Source organism: Petaurus breviceps, unplaced genomic scaffold (genome assembly GCF_028583685.1).
Source record: "Petaurus breviceps papuanus isolate PSGF00001 unplaced genomic scaffold, PetGlider_PUasm1.0 90849, whole genome shotgun sequence".
Lineage (NCBI taxonomy): Eukaryota > Metazoa > Chordata > Mammalia > Diprotodontia > Petauridae > Petaurus > Petaurus breviceps.
In genome coordinates, this window is record NW_027187361.1 from 20733525 (window position 1) to 20758526 (window position 25002).

The 25002-nt window shown below is 37.1% G+C and overlaps 1 protein-coding gene across 1 annotated transcript in view; it reads left to right on the forward strand.

Moving 5' to 3' along the window:
• GABRB3 (gamma-aminobutyric acid type A receptor subunit beta3) overlaps nt 1–25002 on the forward strand; it is a 261589-nt gene that overhangs the window by 178324 nt on the left and 58263 nt on the right. Inside the window, exons 2-3 of the mRNA XM_069072947.1 lie at nt 4841–5061; nt 23448–23530. Of these exons, the coding sequence (XP_068929048.1) occupies nt 4841–5061; nt 23448–23530 (304 nt within the window). The remainder of the gene's footprint in view (nt 1–4840; nt 5062–23447; nt 23531–25002) is intronic.

Here is a 25002-nt window from a genome sequence, read left to right on the forward strand (position 1 = left end):
GGGGTTTCCTCACCTAGACTTCCACATTTTACTAAAATCACAATTCCAGTCCTTCCTTACCCCACCCCCCTGAATTAAGATGAAACCATAGGCATGTGTGTGTATGAGTTGAGGAGAGGGGGAGGGAGGTGCCAATATGGGAAGGACAGTAAGATCTGATTAGTTTTGGTGCTTAATAGTGGCAACATTATAGGGTCTGTAAATAACTACAAGCTGATAGAGGTTGGAAGCCTGCCTCTAAATATTGTAGAAGGTTGTTTCTTTATTGACTCCCTGTATGGTTGGAGAAGAAAATGGCAAACCATTCCAATACCTTTGCCAAGAAAACCCCAAATGGTGTCACAGAGAGTCAAACACAGCTGAAACAAGTAAACGACAACTGCATGGAAATGATTACAAGCAGAGCCATAACTAGTAATTCTAGTTCCTGGGGCAAGTGATGTGGGGGGTGAGTGCAGGGATAGATCTTGAGAAGGAATTTCCTAGTGATCAAGGCTGCAGGGAAAATGAGATACCATAAGTATACATTAATTGGGAAAGCGGAATATAGGTCAATTGACCCTAGTCATTGTCTCTTAGGAATTGTATTCCCATTTCTTATTTCCCTGTGTTTTCCCTAATGTTATCTTTCTGTCTGATCTTCTTTCACTTCACACAAACACCTGTCCTACAGAAACTTTTCTGTAGGACTTTTCAGAACTTTCCAATTACTGCAAGTCATATATTAAGAAAGATTAGTTACTAATGAAGTACAAAGTCATATTTTAACTTTAGTACCATAAGTAACTAGCAACCCCAACCTAAAGCTAGACTGGGACCTTCAAGCTTTTTTTTCTGAAATCATATTTGAAAAATAGGTAGCAAGAAACTTCAGGAACATTTGTTATATCCCTAAGACTCCAGATTGAGCATGGGTATGGTGGGAAGATAGAGAGCACACTATTTTTTTTTTCAACATTAGAAAAGATTACCTGAGACCAGCCATCAAGATGCTGAACCTATTTAAAAATAAATCATATTTTTTTTTAAGAAAGACTAAATTCAAGGTTCGTCATTAGCATCAGATTTCACATTAATTCTCCCCTTTGATATTGATAAAAATAAATGGTTACATTTGTATTTTAATAGTACTGTTGACTAATATCCTTCTTGTCTTTTTTTTTTTTGCTTTTTGGAGGGTAATTGGGGTTAAGTGACTTGCCCAAGGTCACATGGCTAGTTTTTGTGTTAAGTGTGAAGCAGGATCCAAACCCAGGTCCTCCTGACTCCAGGGCCACTGCTCTATTCCCTTTGCCACCTAGTTGCCCCTGTTTCTTGTCTTAATATATGATGCTTTATTCTTCAATTATTCTGTGACCTCATGGATGTTGGGGCCATTGCAAAGATCAGGGAAGATGGCAACCTACTTGTGACTTCTTTTCCTGTGTGATTCTTATCCATGCTTTTTCATCAACCCTCCACCAAGAATCCACTCAGTGTGCTCTATGCTATACCCTAAGTATTTTTTCTTTTTTTTTTACATTTCAGAAATACTAATGGAGCACTGAGGCTGTTTATATGAATAGATTTAACAAAAGTGGGGAGAAAGGAGAAAACTTTATATATAAAAATGTATTTTTATAAGAACTTATCCTTGTTTGTAGATCTGCAATGATTCCTTATTTTTTATTTATTTTTTTTTTGAGAGAGGAAGGTAGGGCAATTGGGGTTAAGTGACTTGCCTAAGGTCTAACAGCTAGTTTTTTGTGTTAAGTGTCTGAGACTGCATTTGAACTCAGGTCTTCCTGACTCCAGGGCTGGTATTCTATTCACTATACCACCTAGCCGCCCCTATGATTGTTTATTGAATCAAATCTAAATTTAAGATGCAGCTTTCAGTGTCTTTCATAATCTGCTCCAACCTACCTGTCTGAGCATAGCATCATCGAATAATAGGAGAAACTATAGTCTCCAATTAAAAGACCCATGGTTGGAGTCCTGACTGTAATTTATAAGCCGTCACTCAGTAACCTGAGACCTCTCTATGTAGCCTTATCTACTAAAGTGGAGGCAGTTATCCTTGTCCTGCTTACTTCACAAAACCATTCTGGGAATTGAGTGAGATAATTCATGCGGCTTCCTTTGTAAGACACTCTAATTATTTCCCACTAATTCCAAAAACACGTGATCCACGGTATTAAGTCCAGTCTTATCCTCTAAAAATGTCATGGTCATGCCTGTGTACGGAGTATAGCATCTTTGGGCTCAGCATATTTTTTGCTCATCCTTCAAGGCCTTACTCAAGCCTGCCATCCCCCATAAAGCCATTTCTACCTACTCCTTCTCCTAATTTCCATCAGTTTTAGCACACACACATACACACTCACACTCACATGTGTGTATATATGTACATATAATTTACCCTTATATTCTTCACTGTTTTTTTGTGTGTTAATATGAGTTTGCTATGTATTCCCCCTACTAACCATCAAAGTGTTGAGCCACTCAAATGTATTTATCTTATGTATTCATCTTTCTTGCCAGTTGTGCTTTGTGGTGTTTTGCTTTTGTCCATTTCTATGATTTCACTAGCATAAGGAAATCTCAGTGTGGAAATTCCCTTTTCTAATACTATTGTCAACCCTCCTCTAACTCATAATCTTAGAGAGTTGCCTGGGTCAGGGAGAAATTGAGTGACTTGCCCATGGTCACACAGTTAGTGTATCTCAGAGGCAGGACTCAAACCCAAATCATCTCCACTCAAACGCCAGACTTCTATCTGCTAGATGCCACTACCTCTCATTCTTGGAGAGAGAATTATGATGTTTTTTAATTCCTTATGGTTCAGAACCATCTAGTAGGTACTTTATATACACTTGATTCAGTAATAGGAAATAGGCACTGAGAAGTTAAAATTCTAAAGTTAAATCATTTTTCTTCCACAGTCTAAGTAGTTGTATCTCCTTTGACTTTGCTTAAGTTCAAATCTTTAGGTGTGGCACTCAAAGTCTTTCCTGACTTCATTATTGTTTAGAGGTAGTGTTGGGTGGGACAGCACAAGTTTAAATCTTGCCTCTCTGACTGTGCAAATACTATGAACTTGGGCAGGTTATTTCTGTTTCCTGAGTCTAGGACTTCTCATCTGTAAAATGGCAAAAAATTTAATACTTAACGATAGTTATATTATCGAGTTGTGAGGAAAGAACTTTGTAAGCTTTAAAGTAGTCAACAACATTGAACTAATATGTGCTATTGGACACATAAATTAAAAATATGTGCTGTTGATAAAACAATGGGATGGTTTCTAGTTTTTATGTAGATCTTGATCTCCTCTTGTCCTATTTTTTTCTCACTCTTTAAAAAAAATCTTCTATATTTAATTCTTTCTGAAGTGCCCCAAAATCTCTTTTCCACAAAGGCCTCTTTTGACCATACAGCTGAATTTGAATCCTTACAGGTGCATGCGCACACCCCCACAAACCCCCCCAACCCCCCCGCCCCACCCCCCACACACACAGAAGCACATACACACGCACACATCCACACGCCACCTTCTCAGGTCTTCCCTTGCCTGCAACTAATCCCTTTTGATTCCCCACCTCTGATGATGTAAGCTGACTTTGGAGCAACAGCACAGATGCCATATGGGAAGACAGGAGGCATAGTAGCTATCAGAAAATGGGAGAAATAGGGAGTATTAAAAGGAAAAAAAAAAAAAACTCCGAGTCTGCTGTTTTTGAGGAAAGGGCTTGTATTTACAGCTTCCACAAAGAGTGAAAAAGATAAAAGGTGTTTGAATTGAAGAAACAGAGAAGTCAGATACATAAAAGTTCATCTGACTTGGATGGTTTCATGCTATGTCTGCCTGAATATGGGGGTAGATCCAAGGGGACATTTTAAGTTTCTTCCCAGCTCTCTGTTTTTGCCATTGCTTTTTTATGGTCTTTATGTTCATACTTTTATTTCTGAAATGGTTATGTGTTTAGCCAAATATTGACCTTAGTTAGACATAGGATTGATTCAGCTGGAACACACTTATTAGAAATTGACATCGAAGCATTAAGTGGTAGCAGATTGCACCTAATATCATATTTTACTTTATTCAATAAGATTTTTCTTTATTTTTTCATTATAATTTCCTTTAACATCATTTTGATATTTTATAATTATCTATTATAATGGGGATGTGTCTTGCATCATCCTCATCTCTTTTTACTATTTAAATTAAAATTTTCAATTAAAAATCTATATCCCCTCCCATCTTGCCCCACCCCTAAGTTGAAAGGGAAAAAATGAAACCTTTGTAACAGTTATCCAAAACAAATCCTCCTGTTTGCCATGTCCAATATTTTTCTTTAATATGGTTCAAGCTGTACCTCTTTGTCAAGAGGTGGGTGGGATGCTTCACCAAACGTCCTCTGGCATAATAAATTGATTAGAGTTCTTAAGATGTTGAAGGTTTTTTGTTTAATTTATAATTTTATTGTATAAATTGTTTTCCTAGTTCTGTTCACTTTACTCTTCATCAATTCATCCAAGTCTTCCAAAGTTTTTCTAAATCTGTTCCCTTCATATTTTCTTTTAGCACAATAAGATTCCATTATATTCATATATCAAGCTTTATTCACTCATTCCTCAATTTTTTTAGGTTTTTGCCATACCCAAAAGAACTGCTAGTAAACTATTTTTGGACATTTGGGTCTTTGTCCCTCATTTTTAATCCCTTTCCCACATTCATTTTAAATGACCATAATGTGTATTCGCTGTAATGTCAATTTACCTTTAAAATAATTAAAAATTTAGACAAATATACTCTTAATGAGAGACTAATTGGAGCTTGTTTTTTTCTTTTTTATTTCAGGATTATACCTTGACCATGTATTTTCAGCAGTACTGGAGAGATAAGAGGTTGGCCTATGCTGGGATCCCTCTGAACCTCACACTTGACAACCGAGTGGCTGATCAGCTGTGGGTCCCCGACACGTATTTTCTAAATGACAAGAAATCATTTGTGCATGGAGTAACCGTGAAAAACCGAATGATCCGCCTTCACCCGGACGGAACTGTATTATATGGACTCAGGTCTGTCTTCCATTGCTTAGGATGGCTTCCTCACACTGTTCTTGCTCTCTTACACAAGGTGATTCTCAATGGGGGAGGGGAGAAGAAAGAGATTTTTCAGATAAATTAAGAAACTTCCATGAAGCTTATTGATGAAAATTGTTTTTCAACAAATTTAAAATTTTCAATAGAATACTTACTACTATTAACAGTTACAGTGAATGAAAAACAGGAATCTTTTGGTTAATTTTATTCATTTGAATTACCCTGAGTTTCCACAGCATAAGCTCTAAAGTTTCTCATCAATGTTCATGAAATGTTACTTCCAAAATTAATGGATCCATCATTTGTTGCCTCTAAAAAAGATTATTTTATGAATTTCTATGTGAATAGCCAGGCTTTTGTGTCATTTTCTTTTTTTCTTTACAGTATATAAATCTGTCACAGGGCAAAACACTCCAACGAACCAGTTATTTGGAGAAGATGAGAGAGTAGAACCCAGATTTATTATTTTGTTCATGCATAGAACTCTTTGGAGAACTCATTTTATGAATGCAATTCAGCAATTCTTCTGAATGTAAAGACTTCATGAGTTGTCTAAGAGTGCTGAAAGGTTGTGTCTTGCTCATAAGGAAACAGATGACATTTATCAGAATCAGGACTTGAACTCAGGTTTTCCAAAGCCAGTTTTCTATGTCATGTTACCTTTCTAATAGGTTGATATTGCTTTCTGATACCCATCTAGCACATTTTAAATGAACCTTTCTAGGCCTTTCTATTGATTGTGGTTTGGATTAAATATTCTTTTATAGATTCCCACAAAGGTGACTCATTGATTTCTTTAAGTAAAAATCTCCCCTCAGGATTACTTATAGTATACTCAAATGTTTTAAACAGACATATTTAGAGTTTTCTGTGAACATTATCTTTAAAGTTTATAACTTCAAAACCTTTGGGAAGTCTCTCTAGAACTAACAATATAGTCAATATGTGAAACCCTATTAGTGTTTATTATTAAATTATTTTATAAAAAATATTAAATGTTAACTATGCACAGGTTATAAATATATTAAATTTACCTTTGTACAGGGAAAGACACAATAAAATTTTAGTATTTTTACCTTGACTCCTAGGCTAAGATGACCACTCATTAGAATTTCCTCACTTGAGGATATGTAGGAAATGTAATCTGGTGGCAATGGAGACATTACCATTATACAATGTATGGTAGAAAGGGCACTGAACTTGAATTCAGTAAACATGAGTTCAGATTCTGGCTCTGACATTTAGTAGCTGTAAGATATTTGACACGTCACTTAACTAGCACTTAGCACAGTGCCTGGCAAGTAGAAGTCATTTAATAATAATGTCTTTTATGTGGATATAGATCTCTATCTATCTCTCTAAAGAGAGAGAGAGAGAGAGAGAGAGAGAGAGAGAGAGAGAGAGAGAGAGAGAGAGAAGGAGAGAGAGAGAGAGAGAGATGTTTTAGAATTATGGAATTGTGTACATACTAAAAGTCCTCTGAGTTGCAAGATTTCCTGAATGTGGAGGTAAAATTGACTTACAGGCCGGTATATGAATCTAGTTTATATTGCTTTTGTTGGTGGTTCACCTAAATGAATCCATGTTAAGACAAAATGATTGCTAAATTCTTAGAATGAAGTAGAGCCTTTGTAACCTGGTTTTCTGGATGAGGCATCAATTCATTGTTTCTGGGTTTTTTTTGATCAACACTTCATTTTAAAGTAAAACAAGCAAAAAACCAAGACTGACCAGAATTAATCCCAATTTACCTTATGAACAGACTTGCTGATTCTCTAAGTTATGAAGGAATGTTCAGATATTGATTCGATGTTATTCTTTACTAAGGTAGAATGGCCAATTTTCAAAAACTGCCTTGAGTGCATGGCTAGCAGTTTCCTCTTCACTCTAGATAGCAAAATTGTCCTCCACCCAGATATTGTACTGGAACATATGGGTTATTGGCCCTGGCTGGTTCTTGGCTTAATTTTTAAAAGAAAGTCCTGACTTTGGAGCCTCCTGTTTACATAACAAGTGTGAGCTGGATGCCAGACTGTTCCAGTCTTCAAAAGTGTCTGCAGAATCATCCATTTATTCATGAAGAGGACTAAAGGGAGCTGTCTAAACTAATATGGATCACTGGTGTGAATGGCTATCAGTCAGAAATGCCCCTCAGCAAGATAATTCGAATATGTCATCTGAGCAAACAATGTGATGGCCTACCTGAACTGCTTCATGTAGAGGTAACTGGAAGTATGGTCTAGAAACTATAGGATGTGGTGACTGTGGGGAGAAGTGGAACAAATCAGATATGAAACCAAGGGAAAATGAAGTGATGACAATATATGGGTTAATGTGCCAAAGAAGTTCAATCTGTGAGAAAAATTGGAATAATTGGTACAGAGAGTTGAGGTTAAATGATGTTAAGATGTTCAATCAAATCACCAAAGAAGTTCTGACCCTTAGGAGGCAAAAGGAGTAAATGAAATACAGGAAATAATGGAGTTAAGGCCACCTAATTTGGTACTTAATGACTCTTTCTGAAATGAGTGAGTTGAGCTGCTCCTATGAGCAGGCCTGGGTTTTCTCAGTCTCTTGGCCCTGGTCCTTCTGCAGGGTGTGAATACACAGCTGAGAGCTCTGTTGGTACTGTGTGTTATAGTTATATGGATCTATCCTGCCTTTATCTTTAAAAATGGTTCTTTGGATAGTATTTTTCTCCATGTGTGAGTATCCTTTAGAAAGATAGCCTTTAGATGAAGACTATTACAAATAGTCACAAATAAGTTTGTGACTATTGCAAGCTTTTCCAGAATGAATCAATTCATCAATTGATAAATTTATTAAATATATATAAATATATGTGTGTGTGCATGAGTGTATGAATTTATTAAACACCTATTATTTGCCAGGTACCATGGTAAACACTGGAGATATAAAAACAAAGTAGTCCTTTTCCTCAAGGAGCTTATAAGCTAAAGGAGGAGATAACATGTAAATAAATATGTATAAACAAGTTATATTCAGAATAAACAGGAGATAATTAATGAAAGGAATGCACTAAAATTAAGATGAGTTGGGGAAGAATACATCTATATACAAAACTCTGTCTCTTTGTCTCCTAAGTTTGAAATTGGTTTTATACAATAATAATACCCTAGAAACTCACATTTCTACAGCACTTTGCCATTACTGAAAAATTTATTTAAATTATCTCATTTATGTAATAAGACTGTAACAGTTTCTTCTATTTAACTATATTGTAAGTCTAGTGTGCATTCTCAATTGAAGAATGGATGTTGAAAAGTGAAGAGAGCAATGGGAAAAGCTCGGGTTAAAAGGAAAGGACATGAGTTAATTTCCAAAGAGTTAAAAGAAGGCATTATTTTAGGAGATTCTGGGAGAGCTTCAAGACTGTGTTGCCATGAGAGAAAGAAAATTCTCTCTCTCTCTCTCTCTCTCTCTCTCTCTCTCTCTCTCTCTCTCTCTCTCTCTCTCTCTCTCTCTCTCTCTCTCTCTCTCTGTATATATACGTACACACTTATGTGTGTGTGTCTATATCTATTTATAAAACAATCAACAGCTTTCAGCTTGAACAAAAGGGAAAGGTCAAAGACTAGTGGTCACTGGAAAAAACAAATGTAATTAGAACAATTTATAGTATCATGAACATCTATTAGTAATTACCAAAGTACCATTCATAATCACTTAGAGAAGACTATATATATAATATTTATGTAATATATATGATATGATCTAGATATGATATATGATCTAGATGTGATATATGATCTAGAGTTCAGAAAAATATTTAACAAAGCTCATAATTCTTATGGATTCTTATCTTTAGATAGGTAGATAGATGATTCTTATGGAAAAGATGAAGATATAAGGTATATTAATCAATTAATAAGCTTTTATTAAGCAGTTAATATGTTTCTGGAACTATGATAAATGTTGTGGATACATTTTTTTAATATCCCTGCCCTGAAGGAGTTTGTATTCTAACTTAAATACATACATATACTTAGAATATACATAGACTAAATAAAAGTGACTTTAGTAGGAGTAAGTAGTAGTGGGTAGACTCTCTGCAGAAGGTGGAAGGAACTTTGGGCAACTCCTGAAAGAAGCCAGGTAGGCTAAAATGTGTAGACAATAAGAGAGAGCTCTGGCAAAATGAGGAACCACCATATGTGGAGACTTGAAATGGAGAATTGTAGGTGAAAGACAGCAAGAAATTCAGTATAACTAAATTATAGAATGTAGAACAGGAGAGGAGAGATATGTTAAAAGACTGATAAGATAGGTGGACACCAGGTTGTGAAGTGCTTTAAATGCTAAAGAAAAGTGTTTCTGTTGGGTGCTAAAGCAAACAGGTTGCTGTTGGAATTTATTGAGGTGAAGTGGGAATATGTAAAATAGTATTTAAGAAAATCACTTTAAAGTCTTAGGCATGAGTTGGAATGAGGAGAGACTTGAAAATGGATTTCAATTAAAAATATTTTGGGGTGGCTAGGTGGCGCAGTGAGTAAGAGTGTCGGCCCTGGAGTCAGGAGAACCCGGGATCAGTTCTGGCCTCAGATACTTAACACCCACACAAAATAACTGGCCATGTAACCTTGGGCAAGTTACTTAACCCCAATTGCTTTAAAAAGTTTTTTTTTAATAAGAAAAAAATTTTGTTGCCCAAACAAGAGATGCTAAAGATTGAAATAGGTTTGTTTCTGCTTGAATGGAAAGAAAGGGTCATATTTGAGAGATGCTGTGGAGAAAGGGATGACAACATTTGGCAACATGTAGGCTGAGTGAGAGAGGGGACAAAATGCTGGTACAAAATTCGTGAAATTGCATGACTAAAAGAGTGTTTGTACCCTTGACAGTAACAGGGAAGCAAGAGAAAAGGGGCAGGTTTTGGGGAAAAGATACTGATTTATTTTGGACAGGTTTGGGTTTATGTGTTGCAGGGTCCAATTCATAATATCTAGTATAGTTGGTGATGTAGGAGAGGAGCACAGAAAATAGAATGGGGTGGAGATTATATATATAAAAGAATCTGGGATTTATCAGCATAGAGATGATCATTGAAATGATAGGCACTGCTGTGACCAACAAGTTAAAGATTAAAAAAAAGGAAGGGGGCCCAGGAGAGGGTCTAGGAAGATGCCCAATGTGCATGGGTGAGAGGATGAAGATTAACCAAAAAGACCAAAAGAGAGCAGTCAGACAGAAAGAAAAGAACCAACAGAATGCAGGAGGGAAGGGGGAAAGGGAAGGAAAAAAGATAATTACAGGATAACTTTATTATATATTTAAAAGAAATAGCAAGTTGTATATAGTAGATTTGCAGTTTCATGTGCAGTCATCTCTTTTTTTATTCTATTTTATGGAAATGCTTGTTTTATTTCATGAATAAAATATAAATTTTGAATAAATAATATTTGAATTTGAAATATTCAAATTGAAATATTGAAGTTGAAAATTGAATTTGAAATATTCAAAATAAAATTTGAATAAATAAATCATGAATAAAATTAAATAAATTAAAAAAGGAAAAGTCATAAAGAAGAGAATATACAGGAGGAGAAAGTAGTTAATAGAGGTAAATCCTTTAGAGTGATGAACAAGTATAAGCTTTAGAAAAGAACATGAGGTTTGGCATTGGTCATTGGTAGAGGTTGGGTAGATTATGAAGCGGTTGACCGACTGGCACAAAAATGGTATCAATGTATCAATTTCAACCTGGAATGATGTCTCTAGTGCAATATGTATTTGTACTTGTGCTAATTAATATTTTTATAAGTAATTTATGTAAAGTCAGACTTAGGAGAATTGCGTATAGCACTAAACTGGAAAAGACAGCATGTTGAACAACAGATTGAACTCAATACAAAGATACTGAAAGCCTAGAATCATAGGTCAAAACCAAAAGAAGACAATCATTAAGAGAAAAGGCAAGGTTTTGTATTTGGGTTCAAAAATTTCATCCTTGCAATATATAATGGAAAAGACATGATTAAACAGCAATTCACATGAAACATCAGTCTGGTTTAGAATCCTCCAAGTTCCACAACAGGTAATCGACAATGACATGGAAGTCAAAAAAGTTCATTTGGAGTTATCCTGAATGAATGGAAGTGTAAAGTCCAAAATGAGGAAGGCGGTCTGGTTGGAATCTGCCCTAATTAACCCACATCCATTATAATGTTCAGTTCTTGGTGCTTTATTGTCGGAGGAAATTGATAAACCAGAGAGCAATTAAACCCGAAATGGTGAGGATTCTAAAGACTATATACTCTATAAGGTTGTGATGAAGATAGTAGGAAATTTCAGTATAGAGAAGATATAAAGAAGATATTCTAGTTTTCTTCAAATATCATAAAATAGCAATGATAATGATAGTTAACAGATAGTACTTTAAAGTTTACTAGGTACTTTACATATACTATTTGATTTGATCTTCACAATAACCATGTGAGGTAAGTGTTATTATTAACCCCACTTTATAGAGGAGGAAACGCAGGCTGAGAGAGGTTAGGTTACATGCATCCTATGTTTTACCCTTATCACATTCTAGTTTCTATCGTACTTATTTATGTACATGTAATTTTGGTCCTCCCTTCCACTAGACTGTAGGCTCATAGAAGGGAGGGACTGTATCATTTTTTTCAGCTCTGAATCCCCAGGGTCTGGCAATAAAACATGCTTAACATTTTTTTTTACTTGAACTAGAACACCAGGGTGCCAATGAAATGACTCAAGAAGTCATACATAGCCTTAGTGCAAGAGTCATATGACCAGTATGTGGCTGAGGAAGGATTTGAACTCAGTTCCTTCTGACTCCACTTTCAGTGTTTTATCTACTATGCCACTTAACTAACTAGGAGGAAGAAGGATTAAACTTTTTCTTCTTGGCCCCAGAGAAAATAACCATAGGCAATGAAGGCAGAACTAGTCGCAGAAAGGCAGATTGGTTCAATGTATAGCAAACTTTCCTACCAGTTAGATGGGTTGCCTCTGGAAGGAATGGTCTTAAAGGAGGTCTTAAGACCTTCACTTGAGGTCTTAAAAGAGAGCCCGTGATGTGACCACTTGATGGGATTGATGTCCAGATCATTTCTACTGAGGTATCAATTAAACCAGATGACTACTGAGAGCCCTTGTGATTCTGAGAGTCTGTAAATACATTTAAGATAATGCACGTATTTAGTACATTTTGATTCACCTCTAAATTCTGCATACCTGGTTCTGCTGCTCTGATTTCTCAGTCATCCATAGCTGTGTCCCATGCTGTGACTTTTCATGACATTTATCTTGTCTCTGATTTTCTTAATCCAAATCAACACCTTAAGGCAGTGGTATTAAACTCAGAAACAGGGGTGACTAATCAACCCATACATAAGAATCCCAGCAGACTGAACATTGAAAGTGTTGAGATGAAATATTATCTACATATTATTGTATGAAATATTTCCCAATTACACTTTAATCTGCTTCTGGTAACTCAGGAGTGACACAGGCCTTATGGGAACAGCATGTTTGATGTTTCTGCCTTAAGGTACCTAAAGTTTCCATTCTTCCTTATGGGTCCTGTCCAGCACATCTCTATTGTAGGAGGCAGCATTTCTCTGGTGACGAATCAGTTTTATTCCAGGATATTGCTAGGAAACCATTCAACATTTAATGTGGAAAGTGGTCTCTTATGATTCAAACTTTCTTAGATCATTTTTCCTGGAACACATGTTTGCAATCATCACACTCTTACTTTCATCAAACTTATTTTTGTTCATATGATTTCCTTCTACCTCTTCATTAGACTGTAAGCTCACTGATGTCAGTGAGCTTATTTTTTTTCTCCTATTATCCCCAGTATCTATAACATAATAGATGTGTGGTTTCTTTGTTTTGGGTTTAAACTGACCCAGAGTAGCACCAAAATAACTGAAGAAGTCATGCACAGAGATACAGTTGGCACAGTGATAGCTCCATTTGGGTCTTTATCTTTATGCAACTTTGATGCTCACTAGCCCTGCAAATATCAAGCCAACCATACACACACACAAAAAAAAAAAATACTGAGCTGACCTTCATCCCAACTTCCATGCTTCAGCCAAACATTGCATCATTGTATATCGTGTTTCCAAGACAAGGACGTCGATGATGGCTTTCATGTCGGCATTGATAATTAGCAGAATGTGATTTGTGCCTGTGGCTCTAGCTTCCCCAGTACAGGAAGGTGCATTACCTCACACTTGTTTTAGCTAATTGATGTTTTGCAGCACTCTGATAATAATGCCAAATGACTGATTAGCTCTTCACTGACCTAGGACCCTAGATTGCGTCAGTGTGAAAGTTTGGTTAAAGGAGAGAAACAGACTAGGTGATATACATTTATATCATTAAAGCTTAAATATAAGTTTTATAAGATTTATACCCTTAAAGCTATATGAAGCTAACAAACTTATATATGCAAGGAGCCAAAACCTAAGTTCTGGCTGACTGATACAAGAATGACATTTTTTTTTTTTAGGACAATCCCAGGATGTCTATGTCCCTCAGATTTATGGTCTCTACATGTGTTTTTATTCATACCATGAGAAAGGATGTTTCTTAATTGCATAAGTTGTAAATACAATAAGACAAGAGAATTAAAAAAGGCATGTCAGTTGAAAATTAAGATCCCAGGATATCTTAGTTTTTCCCCCATATGGCATATGTTCCCAAGATAAGAGAAGTCCCACTATTCTGATTGTAGGCATCCTGTCACAAACTGAAATAATACTCATTGTCAACCTTATCTGGTCTTTTAAGCTGCTGACACAGGAAAGGGCATTTTTAGAGCAGAGCAAAGCAGTCTGATTGATTAGTTCAGGCTTTGGCTCTTATTGAGTTCCAAAAGTGATATTAAATGATTATCAATTGTTAGTCTGCAAGAAACCCTGGAGATGATCTGGTCTTTCAATGACTTGCTGAAAGTCATACAAATAGTCAATTGTCCAGCTGGCAATAGAATCTTGATTTCTAATCAATCATTTTTTCTACTATACCATACAACTATTATATATGTACAAGTTATTGTCATAAAATATATTTTGAAATTTCTTTTCAATTTTTGAAATTAATCTTATAGGCTAAAGGGTTAGGAACTTGATCTAATATGAGCATCAGCATTTTCTGAATATAGGGATAGAGATGGAACATGTGATTGCATTGAGATTGGGAAATCTTGTATCTGGATAGTCCTTCTAATAAAACAGGTCAGCAACCCACAGTTTTCAAGAGCTACCTAGATACATGTCATCAGACTCGCAAAAAAATGGACCACTAAATCTGCAAATTGTGGGATGGAGCCAAGATGGCAGAGTAAAAGTAGGAACTTACTTGAGCTCCCCCTCCAACTACCTCTAATACCTGTAAAAAATGATTCTAATCAAATTGTAGTGCTACAGAACCCACAAAGTGACAAAGAGAAAAAAATCTCCTGCTAAGCAGCCTGGCAGGCCGACAGGAAGAGTCCGTCACACCAGGCTGGGAGCAGAACACAGTACTGCATGTGAGCCCATGCCAGCCCAGACCTGTGACACAGACTAGCCAGAGCAGACTTCAAGGGAGTGAATCTCTAGCTCTTGTGGTGGTTTCCAGACCTCTCAACCCATAAACACCAAAGAGAAAGTAAAAGGTCAGTGGAGAACTCTGTTGATCCTGGGTGAGTGAAGAGTGCTGTCTGGGCCCCTGCCCCCAGGGTGGCAGAGGTGGCTGAGGTAGCTGCTTCCTGAGCTCCAGGCCTACAGATCTTGGGAAGACCAAGTGGCTGACAAAAGGGCACTTGCAGGGATCTCTCTGCTGGCTCTGAGGCAGGATTCTCTTGCTTTGCCCTACCGGGACCTGGGTCACAGTCTTGGGTGGTGGTTCTGTGGTGAGTAGTTCTGGCATGTCAGAGCTGGTTGAGGCTGTGGGGAGGCAGTCCTCCTCAGAGTTCTGAGGCAGGTGCCTAGAAGAAGCTCTGACAAGAGCTGTGCAAACCCCCAGAAATGTGGGACACAGCTCTCCACTCTGGAAGCAGAGTATTACCATGGCAAATAGCTCAAAAGTCAAGTAATTGGCTAGCAAGTTGAGCAAACAGAGGAAGCACAATCAGGCTATAGAATTGTTTTCAGTGACAGAGACAATCCAAACTTAGAACCAGAAGAAGAAAGCAAAGTCAAAACTCTTGCATCAAAAGCCTCCAAGAAAAACGAGAACTGGTCATGGGCTATGAGGAGCTCAAGAAGGATTTTGAAAATCAAGTAAGGGAAGTAAAGTAAAAATTGGGAAGAGAAATGAGAAGGATGCAAAAAAATCATGAAAAACCAGACAACAGCTTCTAAAGGAGACCCCAAAAAATACTGAAGAAAATAACACCTTGAAAAATTAACTACTCAAACAGCAAAAGAGTCCCAAAAAACCAATGAGGAGAAGAATGCCTTAAAAAGCAGAACTGGGAGAGGGGGGAGGCAGCTACATGGCACAGTGAATGGAGAACCAGTCCTGGTGTTAGGAGGACCTGTGTTCAAATCCGTCCTGGGACACTTAACACTTACTAGGTTTGTGACATTGGGCAAATCACTTAGCCCCAATTGTCCTACCCTCCTCCCTCCAAAAAGGGGGGAAAAAGCAGAATTGGTAAGATGGAAAAGGAATTTCAAAAACTCATTGAAGAAGGTAATGTCTTCAAAGTTGGATTGGAGCAAATGGAAGCTAATAACTTTCTGAGAAATCAAGACACTATAAAACAGATCCAAACAAATGAAAAAATAGAAGGCAATGTGAAATATCTCACTGGAAAAACCACTGACCTGGAAAATAGATCCAGGAGAGAAAATAAATCTACAAGCTGCATAATAACTTAGAAAACCACAAATCAATATTATCTATGTTCTATTATAATTGTATTTTGTTAAATGTTTCCCTATTATATTTTAATCTGGATGAGGTCACACGGAGGAGTGTTGCAGGCTATGGCCCACTTACAGGTTAAGTTACTTGTATGTATCAAAGGTGGGTCCTGAACCCAGGTATTCTTGACTTCAAGACTAGTTCTCCAGCTACAACACCTTGCTACCTGAGTATGGATCTATCGAATAATTAAGTAAATAAAACTAGGCTATTCTACAAGCCTACTTCACTAGGTAGTTGAGGGGATATGTAGCAGTCACAATAACCCTTATTTTATGTAGTGCTTTCATTTTTATAGAGTGTATTTCCTATAATTCTGTACATTAGTTGGTTCAAGTATTTTTCTCTGCTGGGATATAAATTCCAGAAGGCAGGCATTGTATTTTATTTTTTTGCTTCCAGAGTGCCTAGCACAGGGCTTAGAACTTAATGGACATTTGCTAAATGCTTATTTATTAAAATTGAGTGATACATAAGAATTCTTCTTAAATTTTTGAAAGGAATCTACTTTTATTGGTACAATATCAATTTTTGTCTTGTATGTAGATATTGATAAAGATGCTCCCATATTAATCTACATCCCCTTAATTCTACTTTCTTAGAAAAAATGCCTAAAGTAACTTTTGTCATTATGGTTAGTAATAACAACCCAGTATGTTTTGTAATTGTTCCTTTGGAGGTTGGGTTTAAATCTGGGCAGTGGTTCTATATTGCTGTTGCTTTGGTTCTGGGAATGTTCTAAGAAATATCAAGTGAGTTACCTTAGTGAGCTTGTAGATGTAGGTGTAGTTGCAGGTGCATGTGCATGTTTATGTATATGTATATGTGCATGTGTGTACATGCATGTGTATATGTTTGGTGTGCATATCTAGATATGTGTATATGTGTATGTATCTAATATGCCTGTACATGTGTATGTATGTGTGCATACTTGTGTGTGCGCATATATGTATTATGTGTTTGTATGAATGTGTATATGTGTACTGTGTGCATATATACATACATGTATACATGTAGATATAGATATGTGTTTCTATGTACATGTGTATATATGCTCATGTGTATGTGCATGTATTATTGTGTATATATGTGAATGTGTACAGGTATATGGGTATGTGTGTATGCATTGCATCTATATTTGTATGTGTGCATTTTGTGCTTATATACACATGAATACATATATGTGTCTATGTGTATTGTGCAATGTGTATATACATATATGCTAATTGAATTTGTGTTTATGTATGTGCATGTATGTACACACACACATGCACGTGTACATGTGTATGTGTGTTATATGCACATACATGTGTCTGTGTGTATGGAGAGAGAAAGAAAAAGCAGGACCCTGTACCAACTGGTACCCCCAGGAGTCCTTCACCCAACCCCGGAGGGTGTGGTCACACTGCAGAGAAAGGGAACATGTACAGAACAGAATATTAAACAAGAACAGGTTCTATATGCACAAACACACACACACGTGTATCTACCTACATATGTATTGCATTGTGTGTTTTGCACATCAGCACAATTCCTCGTTAGCCATTTTTCCACCATCAGCCTTTGAGACAGGGTGCTAATATGAGAACACTACAGCTCAGCATGTTTCCATTGCAGATTTACTCTCAGCTTCCTTGACAAAGTCATCTCCTTTGGTCAGTTATATAGAGATGCAATTTTCGTATGCCTGATTTTTTCTTTCAAATCCACCAGCTTGACTTAACAGTCAGCATGTTCCCCATGGCTTCTTTTACTTGCATAATACACATTTGGTTTAGAACACTCTGCACCAGGAACCATGTGGCTTCAGGCCCTCAGCTTCAGCATCTGCTCTCCTGGGCAGTTGGCACCAGCATTGACAAGGGCTAGAGACCTCTCAGACCAGGTGGACTCGGCATTTGGGGAAGCAGTAACAAAGAGGATGAAAACACGACTGAAGGCTCTTTGTGTTTACTTTCTGATGGTGTCATTTGCTATATTTTTAGGCCATGACCATTGGCACACCCATTGCTCAAAATGCTCCTGAAGAGGTGTTATTGTAGAGTGGACATAGAGCTAGAGTTAGAGTCAGAAAGACTTGGGGTCCAATTCTACCTCAGATACCCACAGCTGTGTGACTGTGGACAAGTCACTTAACCTCAGTTTACTCATTTGTAAAATAAGGGAATTCGACTTGATCACCTCTAAAGTACCAACTCTGAACCTGTGAGATACCTCGTCAAAGCTTGGGGAGACCCAGAGGCTGAATGAAGTCACATAGTTTGTTCCCCTTGTTGAAAATTAAGGAAGAATAACCACAGAACTCTGCAAGACCAGGCCAGGCGTGGTGGAATACGCTCATTGTCCCTGGCATTGGTGACATTGAAACTGCTGGATAGCTTTAGTTTGTAAGTCCTGAGTTGTAGTGTGTTAAGAAAGTAAGGTCTCTGAAGAATATCCAGCACCAACATGGTGAGCCCTGGCGGGGTGTATTTGGGAATGTAACCATGCTCCTAAGAAGGGGTGATCTAGCACAGGTGGGAAACAGAAATTGGCTGAAGCCCCTTTGTTGATCAGCATTAGATTCGGGTCCATGAGTAGCTGTTATTCTTCCATTCTGGGTGAGATAGAGAAATAAATTTTTAAAGAAAAAAAAAAGAACTTTATTTATTTATTTTTTTTAAAGCAATTGGGGTTAAGTAACTTGCTCAAGTTTACACAGCCAGGTGTTTCTGGGTGGGTGCTATGTGTCTGAGCCCGGACTCGATCCCAGGTCATCCCGACACTGGGGCCGGTGCTCTTACTCACTGTGCTACCTGGCCGCCCCCAAAAACAGAACTTTATAAGACCTCAGAAAATATTACAACTATATACCATGCCTACCTGTTTCATTTAACCCTGTAAAATCTGCAGAAGTTACCCATTTCCTACAGATGTTAGTATAATAGGATCTAGAGGGGAATGGACCTCAGAGATCATCTGATTCAATTTTTTCACATCAGGAATTAAGAAACTGAGGACCAGAGAGTTTAAGTCACAATAGCTAATTAGCGGCAAAGAACGTTCAAGGCTTAATACACAAATGTCTCTGGTTGGTCTGGATTTAAACAGAAAAAATAAGCAAACAGTTTTGTCAAAGGAAAACTGGCATCTAGTTAATCTCCTCTTTTTTTATATTTCCAAAGATAGCAGGACCCTTCTCATTGCCAGAGAAGTGAAGATAGGATTTCCTTTATAGACCACAGTTGACTCAATGATGCTTTTTTGGATGCTAACGAAAAAAGAGACTAGACTAGACAGATAGGAGCCTATCTCGTGCTTTCTGCCACACTCTAGTAGGGGTGCCAATGGCCAGAAGAGCAGGTGGCAAGCAGAAGATAAAGAAGCCTATAGCCCCACATCTTGTAGATAGCTTCCAAATAAGTAAAATCTTTCTGTAGCCACAAAACATTCCCCCAAAAAGTTTAACAGGGAAAAAGCAAGGAACTTTTACTTGGCAGTTGTCTGAGACTTATTTTTCCTATGTTTATTTTATTTGGGGGGGGGTGTGAAAGGCAGATGAAGGGAGGGTTTGGATGGCAGTGGAGTTTAGATCTATAACTTCATGTGTATAATAAAATCCTTTCTACAGATATCATTGGGAATTAATTTGCAACTAAGATAAGTGGCCTAGGGCATTGAAAAACTGAAATAACTTACCCATGGTCTCATTGTTAGCAATACTCAGAAGTGAAACTTGAACTCAACTTTTCCTGACTCCGAGGCAGGTCCTAGAGCTACTGAAAAACCATAGCTCTCTTTCCCTTTTGAAAATGAATTTAATAAAAAATCACTTTTTTTGAGCTCATACAGAGAGAGTTTTACCCAAACTAAAGCATTAAGTACGAAAAAACCCATAAAAATCAGATTAGGAAAATCATAACAAAACATGAATTTAAATTATGACTGTATATAAACATATTCCTTAAATAACTATTATGTACCAAGGTCTCTGATAAGCACTGATAGTACAAAGACAAAAATGAAATATTCCCTTCCTTCAAGAAGCTTACTCTCTTAGCTCCCACCTCCATATATGTTTAAAAAGATAGTTTCATGTGGGAATGTGTGTGTGTGTGTGTTTAACCATCTCATTTTTCATCCTTTAGAAGTAAATTTGCTGGAGCCCTAATGTAAAATTTGAAAGCAAAGCAAATCCTCAATGTGAATGTGAATTCTAAGTTCTTTGCAAATCATTCCCCTTTCCCTAGACTTCTGTCAGAAACACACATACAACCGCATAATTTCAAGGCCTACCTTAAGTCTTTGGTTAAGTCGAGCTTTTTCAAAAATGTGGGAAATCACTGAAGAAGAAAAAGAGTTTTTAAAAGTCATCAAGATTCCACGTGACTTTGCTATTGTCTTTTATTACATGGAAATGAGATACTTAGAGATTAATAAAGGTCATTGAGAGTCATAATCCTGAGACTCAGACATTCACCGACTTAGTTCTTTCCCAATTATAGAGTGTAAAAGATCAGGGGAAAATGTACACATATCATTAAAGCACATTTTTATTTGGATTTACCTCAGTACATATTAAAGGAATCTTTTAGAGATATTGCATTCTTTTTCTGCCTGGAATTTACTAGAATTTAAGATTGAGTGGGTTGTACTTGAAAGGGATGAAAACCATCTAAATCACTGTGATAAGCCAAATAGCAATTTATTGATTGTGAATTATGCAGCTAAAAGTATGGTATTGAATGAAAATGGGGAATGTTATCCCACTTACATAATAGCTTAGCATCTCTTTAAGCTTTGTATATTATAGGACACACAAGTCAACTTAGTATAGATATTATATTTGTATAGAAAAACTCAAGGTTTTGGGTAGACTTTGAATAGTACAAGCTGCTACTTGAAAAAATCGCAAACTATGGCTTGCAGAGACTCACCAGTTTTCTGTTTTTCCAATGGGTAGGAATGGGGTAGATATGACTTTACCCCCAATTCCTGTCTCTCATTTTGGGTACTATGCTTTATGAAGGACATCGATGATATAGAGATTGATCCAGAAGAACGAAAATGGTAAATGACTAAGGGCTGTGTTATTAAAAGTTCAGCTGAAGGAGTAGGGGCATATTTATCTGGAACAGAAAACTTGGGAATGCTGGGATAAACTTGAGTTTTCAAGTATTCAGAGAACTCTAATGGGGAAAAGCCTTATTCTTCCTGTCCCCAAAGGGCAGGATCAATGGGTGGAAGATTCAGAGAGGCAGATTTTGGCTAGAAACACTTGCTAACTAACATTTATAGCTAGGTTCCATTTATTGTGAATAATGAATCAATCCCCTGAAAAGGTAGTATTGAAATTCACATAGCACTATTTCCATTGGGATGAAAAGACTGATTTCCACATCAAATTGGTATGCCATTGTATTTTAGGTTATGTACAATGACAATAATGAAATACAGTATGGTGAGAAGAGTATAGAGGCCAACGTTAGACTCAGAAAGACCTGGGTTCTGGTGCTATCATACATACTAGATGGGGGACAGTGGGTAAGTAGCTTAACTTCTTATTTCTCTAGGCAAATCTCTAAGGCTGTAAGTTAGAGAAGAAATGTCATTCTACATTTGTAGAAGGCATCTCCGCACCAGGCATTCCCTAAAAGATGACATCATAGATCCAGACAAAACAACTTCTTTATATGGTATTTTTGCATAGTTTGCAAAGTTTTTTTTTTCCTCTTACAACAAACCTGTGAAGTAAATTATTAAAGTATTATTTTCCCATTTTAAAGATGAGGAAACTGAGGATCAGAGAGGTTAAGAAACATATTTCATCATACAATTGTTTATGTATGGGAACAACATAGAGCAGAGAATGATTGAATATGTATGCGAGACTAAAAGAAAAGGAAGGGGATTGTTTTTTTTGTTTGTTTGTTTTTTTGCTTTGGTTTTTTGGAGGGGGAAGGGGAGGGCAATTGGGTTTAAGTGACTTGCGTAAGGTCACATGGCTAGATTTTTTTTTTTTTTGGTGTGTCAAGTGTCTGAGGCTGAATGAGAAGGAACCCAGATCCTCCTGACTCCAGGGCCGGTATGCCACCTAGCCACCCCAGGGGATTGGTTTTACATGAATTCAGAAGTAAAGATGTTAATAACCATTAGTCAGTTAATGATTTTATGGGCATTAGCATCCAAATTAGGTCAACTGAGTCCTAAATTTTGAATTAGTGAAATTCTGACAGATGGGGCAAATAGTAGAATCACCTAAAATATTTTTTGGAAAACAGATGTCCCCTAACAGCCATACTAAAAAACATCTGTATTAAATGGTGAACACTAGTAACTCCTTAGTTTCAGGGTATGCCCATTCAGTTCTCCTGCCATTGATCCAGACAAACAGGGACAAAACCCAAATAGGAAAGAGAAACTTCTTTTTAGAACAAAATAGATTACATGATGATTAAAATCTTTGAGGGGTGGCTAGGTAGCACAGTGAATAGAGAGCTGGCCCTGGAGTCAGGAGGACCTGAGTTCAAATCTGGCCTCAGACAATTAACATGTATGACCTTGTGCAAGTCACTTAACCCCAATTGCCCTGCCCTCCCCCCTCCAAAAAGCAAAAAAATTTAAAAAATAATAAATAAAACTTTGAAACATCTAATTAGTATTACAATCCATATTTGACTGGTGAGCCACTGGTCAATGAAATTTATTGAAACAATTAGCACTTTTGGCACAAAAATGGATAATTTAGCACACAATTCTTTATAAATAGATCCATTAGGGAGAATTTTGACTAAAACAATTGCAAAATAACTAGAAGTCTACTAATAATGGAAATCTAATGCCCCCCCAGTTATTAAGTCTTGTGTTTGTTGTTGAGTCATTTCAGTTTTGTCCAACTCTCAGTGACCTCATTTGGGGCTTTCTTGGCAAGGATGTTACAATGGTTTGCCATTTTCTATTTCAGCTCATTTTATAGATAAGGAAACTAAGGCAAAGAGGGTTAAGTGACTTGCCCAGGGTCACCCCACTAGTAAGTGTCTAAGGCAGATTTGAACTTGAGTCCTCCTAACTCCAGACTGATGCTCTATCCACTATGCTGTCCTATAATGTGAAATCACAAAACCTATTAGATGAGGCAGGGCAGAGGAATAAGAGGTAAGGACGTTGTTAAAAGAAGCACACAACTTTTTACATCTGGAAATTCAAATTAAAGGATTTATAACAATATACTCAGATGAATAAAAATACCAAATTTCTATATGTTTGGTTATTTTGTCTTCTTTTTCTTTTTAAATTACTTTGAATTTTTAATCTGCTTTATTCCTATGGTTTAGAACATTCTATTTCCATGGAAGATGTCTCCTACATGAAGTGCAGCCTTTGTCTTTCTATAAATAGGTTTCACTACTAACAGAAAGACGTTATTGGCCCTGGCAGTAATCTTTTCCTTCTCTCTTCTTGTATTGTAGAATCACAACAACAGCTGCGTGTATGATGGACCTGAGAAGATACCCCCTGGACGAGCAGAACTGCACTCTGGAAATTGAAAGCTGTGTGTACATATCTGTGCTCCCTTTAGGCTTCTGAAGTGGTTCAGGACAGTTTTCCTTAGTGCTACCACACTAATTATTTTCCATTCATAGACAGATATGGTTAGGTCTCAAAGGACCCGAGAAGGTTTTAATTTCTCTTGTGGCTATTTCTAGGGGGCAGGAAAATGAGGTTGAGAGGTGGTATTAAAGCAGTTCTCTATTCCAATCTGATTAGGCAGACTATTTGCTTTTCTGAAACCTAAGAAAGTTACTGCTCCCCTTCTTAATCCATTCAGTTTGATGAGAGCAAACAAAGCCATTTACTTACAAAGTGTTGTAGCACACGACTTACTATGCTTTGGGTGTTCCTGGGATTTAGATGGAGAAACTCAGCTTTAAAATATATGGGTGTGTATGTGTGTATGCATGTATGTTTGTATGTGTATGCATATATACATATATAGATGTATGGTTTCTGGAGCATAGTAATGTATTTCAACTTGAGCATCATTCAGAAACTTTAGAATTCATTTTGGAGTGCCTCTGTGAGAGGGACAATATAGAAAAAGGAATAGACCTCCCTGACATGTGTATCCAAAGACTGTGGATCAGCATTGCCATTTTCTCCTTGAGTCATTCATAGATGTGGCTACTCATTTGTTCAATTTGATTGAGACTAGGAAATATCAATTCTTAAGTGAGGGAAGAAGATGTGGTGTCACAATCTAACTATGTGCCTGATGAGTGGCAAAGCTGCATTTCAATAGAAAACAGATTGGGAGAATAATTCTTTGATTCATATAGATGCTATGGTAATACACTATTTTAATTTATTATAGACGTGATTGATACTATGGAAATACGAGTTTTTAATTTAAAATAAAAGTTGCTTTTCTGTGTGATCTTGAGAAAGTCACTTAACATCATGCTTAGTTTTTTGTTTTGTTTTCCTATAAAATGGGAGAGTTTGTATCAGATGGTGTAGCAGCAAGCACCCCAAGCGTCCTCAGGGTTTGCAGCTACCACAGGTTCTTGGATCTGCTTTGTTAAAGGAAAGCAACTCAAAATGGGTTAACAAGCTTACTTTAATCAGTCAGACATATATCGTTTACCTTGTTCAGGAGAAAAGGTCAGCACCCTGAACCTCAAAGTATACAGGCATAATTATCAAGACAGAAACATCAAGTAGACAGATTTCCAAACTGTCCAACCATTACATCCATACCCAGTCAACATCTGGGTTTCCACATTCTGGGTTTTTCAAAGCCGGGGGACTCTCAACAACGGCTTCCCAGAATTCATATCAAATCACAGAACACTTCTCAAAGTGAGCCCCAAAACAAAGCTACACATCAGGGCTTATATAGCCTTCTCCTGGCTCAGAGAATGTAACAACCTGTTTGACCCACTGGCCAATCAAAAAGTATCTACTGAAAAACAAGCCTCCCTCCCCAGGCTCCAGGTGCACATTAGCCTAGGGGCAGGGAAGATC